At 41.8% G+C, this 15,634-nt stretch overlaps 4 protein-coding genes across 5 annotated transcripts in view; 3 read left to right on the forward strand and 1 right to left on the reverse strand.

Annotated features, from left to right (window-relative positions):
- Nucleotides 1-5,549, reverse strand: part of LOC108092083 — a 31,353-nt gene extending 25,804 nt beyond the window's left edge. The window contains exon 1 of the mRNA XM_017191566.2: nucleotides 5,284-5,549. The gene's annotated coding sequence lies outside the window, so the exon portion shown is untranslated. The remainder of the gene's footprint in view (nucleotides 1-5,283) is intronic.
- A 549-nt stretch (nucleotides 5,550-6,098) lies between these two features.
- On the forward strand, nucleotides 6,099-6,400 carry LOC108091938. Its single transcript, XM_017191326.1, has one exon. The coding sequence runs from the start codon at nucleotides 6,104-6,106 to the stop codon at nucleotides 6,374-6,376; it is 273 nt and encodes a 90-aa protein (XP_017046815.1). The 5' UTR covers nucleotides 6,099-6,103; the 3' UTR covers nucleotides 6,377-6,400.
- A 1,134-nt stretch (nucleotides 6,401-7,534) lies between these two features.
- LOC108092112 lies at nucleotides 7,535-13,017 on the forward strand. 2 transcript variants are annotated; one of them, XM_017191610.2, is made up of 6 exons: nucleotides 7,535-7,666; nucleotides 8,598-8,935; nucleotides 9,000-9,756; nucleotides 9,880-10,304; nucleotides 10,365-11,079; nucleotides 11,141-13,017. In XM_017191610.2, exons 2-6 carry the CDS (start codon nucleotides 8,610-8,612, stop codon nucleotides 12,767-12,769), a joined length of 3,852 nt encoding a protein of 1,283 aa, XP_017047099.1. In that variant the 5' UTR covers nucleotides 7,535-7,666; nucleotides 8,598-8,609; the 3' UTR covers nucleotides 12,770-13,017. The 2 variants fall into 2 exon arrangements, with proteins under 2 accessions (XP_017047099.1, XP_017047100.1); XM_017191611.2 differs by lacking the exon at nucleotides 7,535-7,666 and adding an exon at nucleotides 7,724-7,872.
- A 2,018-nt stretch (nucleotides 13,018-15,035) lies between these two features.
- Nucleotides 15,036-15,594, forward strand: LOC108091877 (cystatin-like protein). The gene is made up of 2 exons (XM_017191259.2): nucleotides 15,036-15,247; nucleotides 15,304-15,594. The coding sequence occupies exons 1-2, from the start codon at nucleotides 15,066-15,068 to the stop codon at nucleotides 15,497-15,499; spliced, it is 378 nt and encodes a 125-aa protein (XP_017046748.2). The 5' UTR covers nucleotides 15,036-15,065; the 3' UTR covers nucleotides 15,500-15,594.
- Nucleotides 15,595-15,634: the final 40 nt, after the last annotated feature.

A 15,634-nucleotide genomic window follows, 5' to 3' on the forward strand; every position in this document is an offset into this window, starting at 1 on the left:
TTTCCCCCAAAAGCAGATCCGGAAATGCACCACCCCGGAATTTTTTTTAATAATTATTTTTAGAGATGCACTCGCAGAGTTTTGGCTTTTGTTTTTTACCTATTTGAATGCACAGCAGTTTACAACTTCCTTTCAGCCCAGTTTAAAGTGTGGCGGGCCGCGGTGACCGCAAACCGCAATTAGTCCATTAAATTATTAAGTACAAGGGCCATAAAATAACCATAAAACGCACACACATGCCCCAAGGCAATTTGTACACGGCTCCCTAGTTGGAAGTTTCGATTGGGGCTCGTTCCGAAATGCCACAGATATTTTTATTGGCATATTTCTTATTCGTAAGTCAATTCACATTCGCGCTGCATATTGATTTCGATTCTGATTTGGTGCGAGAAACTCTTCCCCGCCCCCAGAAACGTCCCCATTCCCCTTAACAAACTTCGCAATCGCTGGCATCAATACATCAACGCTTGACCATTCCACTCGTCTTCGGAACACAAAAAGCGTGTATTTGATTCGAATTTGTGTCGAAACCTTGATGAAAAAGTTTTATTTTACGGCCACGCAAATGTATCAAAGAATTTTTGTGGCTTTTCTTGGTTTCTTCGGAGAGAAATATTAGTTTGCCTGTTGCACAAACAGAAATGCGTTGATTTGTCGGTTTTGACATAGCCAATAAATTGTGAGTTTATATGTTTGCAGTTACTTTTCGAAGATTAGAGTTTTCCAAAGAATTTTTTTGTGTAAGGTGTTGAGCGAATTACCACTGATTTCCGAATATGTTACAATTTATATTATTTTTAAAGGATTTATCTATCTTATCTTTCTTTTTAAATATTTTCCTTAATATTGTATCTGTAAATCAAAAAGAGAACCGCAGTATAAGAAAACTCTAGCTGACTGGAGTGCTCACTACATATATTCAGAATTGTATTGTTTACAACTTTGTAACCCAATTAGAATTCTTAGAAATGCTCATCGAACCAGAAAATAGTTTCTAAAGTTTTCGTTTTTCCTCACGTATTGTTTACTCGCGAGCATCTAAATATAGTAAATAATATAGTTTGTACGCATAGTGACATTGAAAACACAAGTGAATATATTAGATGCTCCTTACAAGCCATTAAAGATGCAATTATTAAATAAATAAGACATTAAAAAATCTCGTAAAATGTTCCTCTCTCTTTTTTTCCAGAGAACTGAGAAAAGCAATTAAAGCCTATAGTTCGGATCCGAATCGGGAATGGGATTGGGGTTTTTTTTTTTTTTTTTTGCTCGGGGACAGCTGCTGTTCTGCCTTCGTTTAAGACGATTATTTCATTTAAGATGGTGACATTCATTTGCATATCAATGTGAGAGTGCTCCCCCTTCGGACGTCCCCCATGTGTATGTGTTTTCGGCTTGATTGCTACGATTTTCATTACGTTTTACCGGATATTCCAATTTAGGTAAATGCGACGTTGCCAGCAGCCAACAGCCAGCAGCAGCAGCGGCAGCGGCAGTAGCAACATCAGAAGCAACAGCAACTACAGCGGCAACATCGACATCGGTCCGAGCGAGAGGCACGGGATTAATGTGCCCGTGGCGACATCCATCAGCAGCCAGCCCAAAAAAAAATAAAATAAAAGCAGAACCCAAGATCAAGTGGAGCACAACAATCCGTGGAGACAGTTGTCCCGGGGGATTGAACTGCCAGACTTCTCATTAAATCCGCTTTCTTTTCCAGAGATTCCAGCACCTGTCTGCTGATTCACGTGAAAATTTCTATTGTTCACATTCAGTGTTTAATTAATTTCATTTTGGTTGGAGTAAACAAATTCGTATGAAATGCGGCTGGCAAAATATTAATAGGAAATTTGGTCTATAAATACTTGCAATGAATCAACCTTTGTGCTTAAAGTTGGGTCCCCAAAGTAAACAAATAAATAAATGGAAAATAACCAGATTAGCATCAAAGTGAATAAATTTATAAATGTTATATATATTATTTTAGGATTTGTCAACAAAAAAATTTCCAACTACATATATGTTTAAAAAAAAAAACTTAAAATCATTTAGTTTACTTAGGAGCCTAATCTCCTTACACGTCACTTTTTCAATTATAAAACTTTTCGCTTTCGTGGATGACTTAATTTAAATCATAATTTTTGTAATTAATCACGTTTATATTTGAAATCAGCACGTATGACACGCATCGAAAACTGCACCTACACACGGAGAAAAGCGGAGCGATTCCGACGAACTGCGATCCAGAAGATTGACGATTGACGAGCGGCAATTTACAAGATCGTTTGCGCCGCGTCGGCCAAGAGTTTTGCAATTGAGCGCCACACGAAACGGAATACAATCGATTAAATCAATTGAAGCGTTCGCAGCGCGCTTTTCGGTTTTCGAATTTGTCAAACGGCCAATAAAGAAACAAAAAAATTAAGTTATTCAAAAATTGAAATCGCTGGCCGTCGTCGAGCTGGGAAGCGTTGCCAATAAAATTTATAATAAATATGCCCCAGTCAGAAGAAATACGTCAGCGTCGAAGAGAAGCCAATTTATGTGCGCAACAACAATAAGATCGTTTGTAAACAATTAAAATAATTTGCTGGACGACCAAAACAAAAAATTCCAATTGAATAAGAGATAGAGAAAGCTACAAAAGAGTAGGGGGAAAAATGGTAAAGAGCGCAAAAAAAAGAGACCTGCATTGTAAGAGATTGAGAAGGCTTGTTAGTTTATTTATATAAAAAAAGAGTAAATGCTTCAAGTGAATTCTTCACATAGCATACGTTTATGTATATGTATCTTAGAAAATTGGAGCAAATGAAAGACAGCGAGAGCAGCTGCGGAAAAATGTAGCACAGTAAACAGCTGACGCTAAATGATCGAGGAAAATAGGCAAAAGAACGCAAAAAGACAACACGCATACGCAATGTTGTACAGCGAAAACATTTCCATTCCACCCACGATACCAATGCGGTTTTGACAAGTAATCATGTTTGGTTTTAAGTAGCTTTTTTAGTCAAATACAATTCATCATATTTCATAGTAATTTTTTTATAATGCAGGCATGATTAATCAAAATAAATACTATATATAATATTTATGATTAATCGCTGAATGTAAGAAGACAATTATTTATTACTCTTTAAGATTAAATATATTTAATATAAAATATTATTATAAACTTATAAATAGCAAAATGATTTTTAAGTGGAAAAAATGAAGTCCCTAAAATAATATAAATATATAAAGACTTTCCCTGTCTTAAAATTCTAAAGCGTGCTGTATTTGCAGAATTCCCAGGAATCTTGTGTGCTGTCTGACATTTTGATGGATTTCACTCTGACATTTCTCATGTTTGCAATGTTAAATGCGCCTTTTCCCCTTCCCATTTTTAACATTTGTGTCGCCAGTGTTTTTATTTATATGTTTTTCGGTTCTTCGCTTATCGCGATCAGCGAAGCGTTCGAGTTTGTGCCAAAAAAAAAAATGCGATATGTGGGTGCACCACCAGCTAAAACCGAACGCACTGCCAGTGGCACCACCGAAACCGTTGAAACCACCGACTCAGTGGCGCTGGCACGCACGTTTTACGAGCTTCGCTTTTTGGCCACTTACAGCACATAAATACAAAGTTGTTGACAAGCGCATAAAGACCTCGATGAGGTCGTTAAATTGATTTAAATTTTCATAGACCCAGCAGCGACAATGAATATGGCCAACAATTAAAATTTAGTTCAATTGTTTTCATTTGTCAGCAGTCTTTCGTCGAAATTTGCATTTGCATTTGAAAGCCCCAATTATATTGCCTCAACCCCTTTGGCGGATTTTTATCTTTAGCCCCATTCGAAACATCTGGGCCTGGTTTGGCATGTGTTCCTCAGGTGCTGGCGAATAGTCAAATTAATGGCGTTTGCTTGCTTTGAATTCAAACAGATGGCATAAACGAATGCAAATGAACGGACCAATGATAAGCGGGCATAGAATTTGGCACAGAGAAAGTCAGGTGCTGCAGTCGGGGGAAATAGTTGGAATTATTGGCCTAAAAATAGAATTTTTACTGACACTGAATTTATCAAATAAAATGTATCTGTTTAGATATTACCAAAAGTGTTTAAGAAATGTGGTTACACATTTAGCACTTTCAAAAAATCAGACAAACATCTCATTTTCCAGTCACATAAAATCGTAAAAACTTAAATCGATTTTGCATAAATTCCTTCCAAAAAAGGCCCAAATACATTCACGTTCTGTACAGTATTCACACCGAAATGACGGATTACCTCACGGATTGATCTCCATAAAAATCCAGCTTTATTTCTGGCCGAGTCGTGTGCCAAGCGAACAATGCAATACAATAACTTATGCGATCGGTACCAAAACACAAAATGACCAAGAAATAAAAGCAGTGAAATGCAATAAAATAAATCTATGCAACAACAATTGCTGGCAGGCACAAAAACAACATTGTGTGAAATATGTCAGTATGTGTGTGCCTGGGTACATGTGTGTGTGTATGTGGGGGGCAGTGTGTGGAATATTAATTAAAGTTGCGAGCTTTGATTTCTTCCCAACGACTGGGAGGCAGGCGGACAAGTGTTTTGCGTTGTAAAAACAAGCGAAACCAAAACACCAGAAGCCTCGGCGGGAAGAATATCCAGACACTGAGAGAAATAGTGGGATAAATGTGATATCCTTCCATTAATTCCACTGGTTAAGCCAATTTTTCGAGACTCGAAATGTGCTTTTGATTTAAAAATTTGATGATATATTTTTTATCACAAGAAGGGGTTGTAAAATCTAATTAATCTAATTATTTACATAATCAAGACTTATTAACTATTTAAAATAAAGTAATGTAGGATATGATTTAAAAAGGTTTTTTGATTATTTCTCTCCGTGCATCTCGCACAAGCGATGAAATTCAAATTCGAATTAAACGCATTCCAGAGAAGAGCAGGCATGCAAAACGCGTAGCGCGAGATCAGCAGCGAGATTAAAAGGGGAAAGGGTGGATGTGGGGGAGGGCTCGGACTCGCAGATTGCATAAATGGCAACCATTTGCAACAGCATTTAGCATTAAACATTTATGAAGCCCTCTTTTGCATTTAAGACACGCATCTTGCGTATTTCGCCTTGATGTTGATCGACAGTTTGACATTTTATGTCGTCGCCGCCTGTCAAAAGAACGGCGGTTACTTTTTTTCTTGCTCACTTCGTGGATTTTTGCAATGCCATTTTTGTTATTATTAGTTCGCAAAAAATGTGTTTCTCCCTTCGCTCGAAACTTACCGATTATCCCCGATAGATGGCGCAGTGCTCTTGTTGATTCAATCTAGATTGTTTTCCTTTTTTTCAGAGCAACAAAACAACACACAAAACGTTTCAAAAACACAAACACACGGAGGTAAACAAATGCGGAATTCCAGTCCCGAGCACTTTCCTCGATTTTTCCGCTGCACTCGCAGTCCGAAATCCGGCGTTTAGGTATATATACATATATATGTATTCAGGGAGGCTATGGCCCACCGATCCGATCCGATCCACGCCAAAACCAAAACGAAAATTAAATAGCCGCCGCTCGTTGGCTGCCCGTTTTCAGTTTGCTTTTTCTGCTTTTCTGCCCAGCGGACCAAAGAGAAGCGGAGCGGATCGCTTTGGATCGCAGAGTAATAAAAATAAAAGCAGAGCAGCGGACAAACAACAACAACAACAAGCAACAAACAGGGGAGGGGGTGGAAAAAGTTTGGCGCGCTTTGGCGCTCGTTTGCATATGTGTTTGTTCATGTAGACTCTCCCCAACGAAGAGAAAGCGAAAGAGCACTACAAAAGAGAGCACTGGCTTTCTCTTCAGGAAAGAAAGTTAGGACCCAGTATTTTCAAAAGTTTTTTTAAAAATTTGTCAACCATTCACTTGTTTTCATTAAAGAGTAAAAACATAAATTGATTTTCTCAATTTATACGCTCTATCCGATTTAAGAAGCCAATTCCCAGCGCAAAACACCTGAATAAACCTTGATCGCTGAATTGGTTTGCTCTAACCACATTTCGTTGACTTATAAGACTATGATTTAGTCACATTTTTTTAGTCGTATTTCGGTGAATGTCCACAATGGTGTCGATAAAGTACATCTTGCTATTCCTAGCCGTATTCTATTTCCTGGATGATGTTGCGGCGGTGACTTGTGATGTGGCCCCAACGGATTCATCCTGTATCGATTGCCGAGTTTATCCAGTTCATATCGAATGTTTGCAGAGGCTTTGGACCCAAACCACAACTGCTGCCCCACTGACGGTTGCCACCACCAGAAGGTCCCGAATCGGAAAAGTTCGCAACTTTTTCAGCACTTTCTTCTCGCGAATTAGGAGTAGGAGTTGGTTCTGAGTGACAAACAAATAAATGCGACAATTTTTCAGTCATATTTGAACATGTGTACAAGAAAAATGTTTTTTTTTACGACATTCATAACAGATAAGGTGTATTCAATTTTACCAAAAATTTTGATCATGGGAACGGCCAAATGTAGGCTAAACTTTTTTTATATTGGCTCAGCCCAAAAGAGTGCACTGATTTCTTAATATTGTTTAAAAGTGCTGCACGGTTCGTATTTTGATTTTCTTTTTAACATAGTAATATTAAAACAAGTCCCTTTTTTTAAATATTTTGTATATTTTTCTTATTTTTTGTTTATTTATATTTTCATGATATTTTAGCCCGATTTCTTTAACAACATAACTTTCCGTTTGATTGAGTAGATCAAGTTATTTATGGTGAAGTTCCTCCTATTTGGCGTTCTTCGCGTTGGGTTTGAAGTTGTTGTTGCTGCTGTTGTTGTGGATGTTGTTGTAGTTGGAGCCACTGTGGTTGTCGTTGTCGTGGTGGTGCATTCATCATTGGTAGGATTGTTGGTGCAATCGACGCAATTAGCATCAGTGGGATCATCTGCGCAGGTGACAGCCATGGAGCCTCTTAAACAGCAGAAAATCGCAGCAATCAGGATAAGATACTTAGTTGCCAACATTCTAATCGTTGTAATTGGTCTTCTAGTTTCCAAATTTGCAATATACGGCTTAAGTATTTCCCAGCTTATTTATACTAATCATTAGGCTTTACGGAAATGTGGTTTGTTTGTTCAGTTGTTTCGATTGCGAAAATTTGCCAAAAGATTTTATCAAAGTGTTTACTGATTCTTCATAAATTGTTTGATTAGATAATATCATTATTTGTTCTTTAAACATCCGCAAAGATGTGACAGTGTAAACAAATAAAACCAAGGTTTTTTACTATAATTGATCATACAGTTCAAAATAGTTCAAATGTGTCATCCATTTTTACAATTTAATTAAGATATAATATTTGTGGCAAGACTATATAGTGTCTAAAATAAAGGATAATGATAATTTCTTAAGTAGATATCCCACTGTATCACTTTACAGCACTTTTTGCCGTTAACAGTGAACAATTTTCGAAGATAAGGCAACGCAGTCAAGCTGCAGGTGGCATCCCTACCCAAAACACCGTGCGAATAGCAGTGCGAAGAAGAACAAGAACTGGGCAACGCAATGGCAATTCCTCTTTCTCCGGTCGTTCGTGGGCATTTTGCGAGAAAACTTTTCGCCGCATTTAAAAACGGACGCAGCAAAGCATGCGAACGGCATAAAGATTGGATTTAAGGTAAAAAAACGCAACACCGACGGCTGATTTGCCTGGGACCTATTTAACCTCAAAATGACACCGATAACCTCGACGAAAAATTAAAATAAAATAATTCAAGTGCCAGTTCAAGAATTTCGGGCGTGTGATGTGTGTGATGTAATCGCCCGGCCGCAAAATGCGTTTGCCGTCTGTCGCTATTTTGGCAAAAATTTGATTTGCCCCAGGTTTGTTTACGTTTATGCCGAGCTTGCGGTCTGGAATATAAATAAAAACGCCGACTTAACCTCATTTATAGTCCAAATTGGTGTTTATAAGTTGGAATATTTTGCATGTAAAAAGCTTGGACACGAACAAAGCGCGCAGAATGGGCGAGTGCCTTGAGTGCGAGCGAGATGACTATCTTGTGAGGTGTTGGAAGTCAGTGGTGCGCAGTATTCAAGGAAAATAACTAATAATTTGTAATATGTTAAATGCATTTTTATTTATGTTACAGTTTTGCATAAATATTTATGTAGTAAAACGAGCGAAACATTAGATTGTTTATATGTTCGTGTTGTTGCTGTTTTGAGCATAAGTTAGCTAAATCTAGCTGAGGAATTTGGTTTTAAGTCAGTACTGCTGGAAGTCTTTCAGTAAAGATCCAATGGATAAATTTTTGAAATTTCTTAAAAACGCATACAAAATGTAAAAAAATATTTGAAAACTTGTGGTCTAATACAATAGCATTTACCGGTCTGCGGTGATAGTTTGTTTTGTTTTGATTGTAACGATTTAAACACCCTTGCCAGACATCTGGCAACGCCGTAGTTGCTCTCTCCATCTCCCACGGTCTTCGCTCCTTCTGAGCACATGTTGTGCCACCAATTGTTGCTCTTTTCGAATTCCGTATATTTTTGTGCAACTCCTTTGTTTACGCGTATGGCGGACTGAAAAAGTACTTTTGTTACAGGGCTAGCGAGTGATGAACAATCAGCGGTATGGCGGCATTCAGTGGATACAGCACCACGTCTCCGCTGGGGATTCCTCCGAGGTGGACATCCTGGAGAGCGATGGTGCAACGGGAGCGACAGGCGAGGATCTGGACCATATGGCAGCCGAGAATCTGATATTTATGGCGCGTGACGGTCAGCTGAGCGAGATAATGGCGGCCAACGAGGCGGGCGGAACGGTTCTGGTCACTGCCGACGGGACAACGGTGGCATACGCCGAATCCTTCGATGACGACGCCCAAGTGGTCACCGAGGAAGTTATCACGGACGACTGGGTTCAGCACCAAGGAGCTGAACGGTAAGTCCAATTGAATATTCTTCAGATGATTTTTCTTAATGTGAAAAATTACCTCTTTGTACAGTGTGGAAATCGCCGCCGAGCAGATAGCCGGTATAAGCAGCTCGCAGGAATTGCTGGACATGGAGCAGGATGAGTACACCGCGCTGAGACCCTATCCCTGCGACTTTTGCAGCCGTCGCTTTCGAAAGAAGGCCACCTTAAACAACCATATGTTGGCTCATCAGAACGATCGACCGCATCTCTGTAAGCTGTGCGGAGCACGATTCTCGCGTCGTCCGGAGCTCATCAGTCATTTTAAGGCCCACGCAGAGGCCCAGGATGCAGCCGATGCCGAGGCAGCAGCAGCCGCAGCAGATTCCTCCTCATCCATTAAGTTTGAGCACCAGTCGCAGCGGCAATTCGATGATCACTACTACGAACAGGAGTACCAGCTCTACCAGCAGGAACAGGAACAAGCCCAGGAGCAGGAGTTGCAGCAACAGCGACATCAGGTCGTGGAGGAGGGCGAGGTTCAACTCGTGGCCAGCTACCCGGCGGTTGCACAGCCCGCAGCTCCGACACGAGGTAGAATAAGTCGGTTGAAGCCCAAGGAGGAAAGTAGCCAGTTTATAGTTATTTCGGACAAGCCGACTGCCAGTGAGTTGAGGGACTACATGGACACGGAGCCGACTCAGCCTGTGGTCAGCACGTCACAACCAGTTGCCGTCGAGCCTCCTCCTCAGCCGAATTTCCCAGTGCTGGACGACAGTAAACCTTTCGTGTGCCAACAGTGCGGATTGGCCTTTGCGCGGGAAAAAGCACTCGTCTCACATACAAAGGTAATAAAGGACGCGGTTAAGGATTCATGAACGTCTTCAAAATATTCATACTTTTACCTAAAACCAGCTTAACCAGTTTATGCCCAAAATCATCCACTAATTATTCGTATCGTGCTTCACTAGAATCACCGCGTGGACTCGCCATTCGAATGCAACCAGTGCCAGGAAATGTTCTGGGATAACAGTAGCCTGCAGGAGCACCAAAAGACGCACCAATTCGAGGAGAGCAACTCTGAGTACGATCCTGCGTCAGCGGAGGATAGCGCCAGCGAATCGGAGCCAGAGGAGCAGTTGTACGGAGAATTCTATTGCAACGAGTGCGGAATCTCTTTCCATCGTCAAGATCTACTGCGGCGACATGCCAAGCTGCACTATAAGCAAACGGATCAGGCGCCGGGAGAAGGCAATTCCGAAGTCACTGCTGGCGGAGATGTGGAGCTTGTCAAAGATTCAAGCGGTCACTGTTGCAACACGTGCGGCAAGTCCTTTCCCAGCGCTTTAGAGATGCTCTCTCATGCTGAGATCCACGCTCGGTTTCCGGCCTTTAAGTTAGTAACACAAAGTACTATTCTGTAAACTTGTTTGCTAAGTTGCCTTATTTTTTTCAGGTGCGTCCTGTGTGGAATCAGCTTTTACGAGGAACAGGCAATCAAGCGGCACCTTCACACCCGCCACCCCAGCGAACTAAAGACCAATTCCTGCGTACTTTGCGGCAAGGAGTGCCGCGACCGAAAAGCCCTGATAAAGCACGCTTGGGACCATTCCCGCGAGAAATGCCATTCGTGCTCCAAGTGCGGCAAGAACTTCCACAATAAGGCGCGTCTAAAGCGGCACATGGCCTCGCACCGCGACAAGTCGGTGGTGTGCGAGGTGTGTCAGGAAGAGTTCCCCGACGGACGGACGCTCTCCAACCACCGCCACTCCCACAGCACCACCTCACCGGGCAAACTGTTCCCGTGCCATGAGTGCGGTAAGACGTTCGGGTCGCGTAGCTCACAGCAGATCCACGTGCGCATCCACACGGGCGAGCGTCCCTACGGCTGTCGCTACTGCTGGAAAGCCTTTGCCGATGGCGGCACTCTGCGCAAGCATGAGAGAATACATACGGGGGAGAAACCTTATGCCTGCTCAGTCTGTCCTCGCGCCTTCAATCAGCGGGTGGTGTTGCGCGAGCACATACGCTCCCATCATTCTGGACTGGATGTGGCGCGGAATACGTACCACTGCACGGTCTGTTCCGAGGATCTGGCATCGTCTAACGACCTTATCCAGCACCTCATCCAACACAGTGACTCAAACACAGCCAAACAGCGTCAGCCCGTTGTAAGTATTTCTTTGTTGTCTTATTTCCTCAATAATAAGCATGTTGGCTAATTGCTTTTAGACGGGGCCGCGTAAATACAAGAGGCGCCGCAAACTGCAGCCGCATGAAATCGCCCATATGCGTGCGGAGCACAAAGGCGCCAACGAGGAAGAGGAGGAGGAGGAGTCCACGCGAAAAGGCGATGCAGATGAGTACGCCAGTGACATCGATCTTTGCGACTTTGCTGTGGACGATCTCTTTGACATGGCAGAGTCGCCGAAAAAGGAGAAGCGAAAAAGAGCCGCTGCAGCTCCAAAATCTGAAGCTAAGCCCGTGACCAATGGCAAATCGACAAAGCCTGTTCAAGAAAAGAACAAGGTGAAACCGAGATACGACTCCACCAGTAGCCAGCAATCGGATCGCATTTGGGAGGAAAAGTTTCTGCACGACAGCCAAGTGGCGCTTTTCCAGATCGATTCTCTGGTGGTGGTCAACGATACTCATCTCCAGCCCGCCACTTCCGCTGCATCCTCAGCGATGCCCAATACGAGGGGTGCGGCCAAGCAACAAGGAAAAGCGCTGACGAAACCTGCAGAGCAGGGATCAGGAAATTTCAATTCAACCGAAGCGCCAAGCGTTTCCACATCCTCCGCCACCAACTCTTCTTCCAGTTGTCGTAGTAGGAAGAAGGCAGGAACCAGCAAGACTGTCAACAAAGCACCACCTGCCAGCAGTTCGCGTCCTCGTATGATTCACACGGAGAAGGCTAAGGTGCCTAAGGGAAACGCCACAGAATCCTCCAGTAGTGCGAGCAAGAAGACGCGGTCAAAAACCTACATCAGTCGCACGGAGACGACCAATCTGGGCTTGGATAAGACCCGCAGCAGTGCCTCTAACATGGTCGATGACTATGAGATCATTTCCCCGGCCACCCATCCACCAAATCAGATCAGCTCCAGTCCCTTGCACATAAAACAGGAGCAGGAGCAACAGCAGCGTGTCCAACTGATGTACGACGACAATCTCTTGATAGACGCTGGTCTGCTGAGGGAGAAGACGTACGAGAAGTTTGACCCGAGCATTGTCAACGATCTGGAGGAGATTTTGCGCTCGCCACTCAAGCACGAGAGAAATTCCCGCCTGCGCTTTACTAGCGAATCTTCGACCACGCCGCAGTTTCTTCCCGAAGAGGAACAAAACCTGATCAAAATCGAGCCAACGTCTCCAGATTTGCGGGAAATGGTGGAGAGTCAGCAGAGAGTAACAGCTCCTACTGGTAACACTCCTTCATCCTCCTCTTCTGCCAGAACTTCCAGACATCTGCGACAGATCACTGCCAATGGTACCAGGGCAGGAAGCAAGAGATCGGCGGGAGGAGCTCCGACAAAATCCTCAGCGAACTCGGGAGTGGCTGCCAAAAAAGCGAGCACTGCCACCAAGGTCGGGGGCAGCAGTTCATCCTCGTACCTCGGCTACGGGGTGGACGCCTATAATGTAAACGGTGCTGCTAGTGCCAGCACTGCCGATGTGGGCGGCGGATTCTTTTCCATCTCGGAAGTTGTTTCCGCTGCCGATGCTGCGGACGCGGCGGCCAAAGCGGCGGCGGCTGGTAAATCGGAACGGAAAAGCCGCAGCTTCGAGTGCGAAATGTGCTCGGCGATCTTCTATGATCGCGCCCAACTGCTGGAACATGTACACATTCATATTTGAATGGAAGCTACCTAAACCACTCGCCCGAAGCCTTGTATTTTTTGAAACCGCTTATCCTAATATACAAACTAATTCGAAGTGAATTACCTCATGGTATCGTGCATCGAAACATATATCGTTGACTTATGCGTTATTTAAAATTTGAACATATACAACTATTGTAGAGAGCTTAGTTCGTAAGACTTTTAAGTTTGTACCTTTTGTTTTGAAGAAATGGTATGCTGGAATAAATACATCATTAAATGGTTTTTCATTGCCTTAAGTTGTGTGTAATGTTGAGATATAATCTGCGTTTTGTCGTCAATAACCATGATAAGATGGGTTGATGTAACACTGTTTATTGTTTGAAATCGCTTTCTGGAAATCTTTTTTTCGTAAGTACACGCCAGGCTTTAATTAACAAGTTGCCTACAAAAGATCGAAATGAAATGTAGTTATACTGTGATATGTATTAATAAACTATTCAACTGTGCTAGTAAACCTCTATCAGATGAGTAATAGCAAGTAATTGCATATATTCCAATGTAACGCTGAAAAAATAGAAATGATATATGTGCTACAAGCACATAGAAAAAGTAGATTCTTAGGTCATAACGACTTGACCGACCTTTGTAGAAATACTTTGTGATAAGAGCTGATTTCTCCGTAAACCAGATGTTTGTGTTTGCTATTAAGCCAAGATTATAAATATGCATATGAGTATTCTTGTATATATAGAGAGAGCACAGAGTGTGGCTTGCTTTTCGATTTGTTTAAACAGCTTTTCAATTAAAACCACAGCTGCTGTTTTGACTGTAGATCAGAAGAATCTTTATCTACTGGGAAGAACCTTTCCGCTTTTTAACAAATCAATTAATTAGCACTAATGGGATACGTGACCCTAAATACAACTTTTTCAAACGGGTTTGTTTGCTTTCAATAATTTAAATAGATGTTAATTTGAATGGGCGTATCATTCAATATGAACTATAAATGTTTGCATAAGGAACCACCCAAATGACTCGACTTGTAGATACCCAGCTGTGCTTGGATACCCAATGAGGAGACACCTATGTAGTTGTGGCTCACTTCTGTGACTATAACTAGGGGAGATGTGGGGGTTGTGGGCATAGTTTTGTTTTTGGCTTATAATTACCGAACTAGTGCATATTATTTGGACATATGGGTATCTGTGTAAAGCTAGAGACCTAAGCTAACTAATTATGAAGAAACATACTTGATTTTGTCATGCGAAAAAATTTCATATGGACTTTTGTAAAATCGTAATTTTCAGCTAAAATTTTTTTTGGGGGGGTTATGGGCACCCTGGGAAAAAATGCTGCAAATGGAATAATATGGAAAAAAAACCGCAACCAATATCAACAAAATGACAATTTATTTATTTCAAAGACTACATAGGCGTTATTCATCGTCGGAAACACAATTTTGACATGTATAATGACTGCCCCGCATGTCCACACATTTCGGATGAAAAGCTCGATCGCAGATGTCACAATTGAGTGTTAATCCCTCTCAGCGGGAGAGGATCCTTTTCCAAGAGTCTAAGATTTCTACAAGAATGTTCTAGAGGGTTCCAAACAAATTTTGAAAACAATTTTACAAAAAATTGTAGGTAATAAAAAAATTTGTCAAAAAAAAAAACGGGTGCCCACAACCCACCCAATTTTGGTGCCCACAACCAACTTTCGCAGACATTTTAAGAAGTAATTAAAAAATGTGTTTGCATAAATTTTTTTGGTTCAAATCGATATTGTTCCATTTAGTATAATGCTTTGACTAAATAAAAATGCATTACACTTACCTTTTTAATCGATTCCCTTTAATTGATACACTATTGAAAATCTTTGAATAAAGTTTCACCACCTTTTCCAAGCACAAGAAAAACCAATTTGTTAATTTCAAAAGGCAAACGCGTTCGTTTACTTTGATATTTGGCATAAATCATACATAGGGTAATTGCTTGCGAATGACATTACCAAAAAAATTCAATCTTCATTTTGTGAAAATATACGTAGGGGTGCCCACAACCGACCCATGCCCACAACCCCCACTTCTCCCCTACATATGATGATTAAAAACTGGGGAAAATAGAAATATCATTTCATGGTTTTTTCTTACTTTTTCTCACCCGAGACGATTATACATTTGTAATAGAAATTAAGTCAGTCTATCTAACCCCAGATGACATCTTCGCATTGTATTTTTCCACTGTCGTTCTCTCGGTGAGATGACAGGTATAAATTTGGTCACATCGCTTTGTGTTCAACAGTTCTCTCAAAATCGTCGAGCAATCAACATGAACGGAGTGAAGTCGTTGTACATTTTGGGCCTGGTTCTCCTGAGCTTGGCTGCCTTTGTCGTAGCTGATAATGTGGTTGGAGGTGTAAAACAACTGGAGGGAGATGAAAGGAAGGCGGCTCTGGATCTCCTGGATACCAGTCTCGTCAAGTTGTCTTCTGGCGATGGCTCAAGCTACAAGTAAGTAAGCAAAAGTAAATAAATCAACTGATAAACTAAAAAATGGTTTAATTAAGGGCGATCAAAGTGACCTCGGTGACAGGTCAGGTTGTGGCTGGAACCCTTAACGTTTACGAGTTGGAGCTAGAGAAGGGATCCGACAAAAAGGAGTGCACCGTGAAGATCTGGTCGCAGCCGTGGTTGACGGAGAATGGCACCAACATCAAGATCAAGTGCGTCGGAGATGACGACGAGGTGGATAGCACCTGGTAAAGGGATCTATCTGTTTCAATTCCTGAAAAACCCATTTGTTTTCTGAAGGGATAAATTTAAATAAATTGATATGAAATAACACTGGCTCGAAAAAACCCTACGATATTTTTATATAAATTATTCAGTTCTCTAAAT

The sequence above is a fragment of the Drosophila ficusphila genome, unplaced genomic scaffold, assembly GCF_018152265.1.
Source record: "Drosophila ficusphila isolate 14025-0441.05 unplaced genomic scaffold, ASM1815226v1 contig_791, whole genome shotgun sequence".
NCBI lineage: Eukaryota > Metazoa > Arthropoda > Insecta > Diptera > Drosophilidae > Drosophila > Drosophila ficusphila.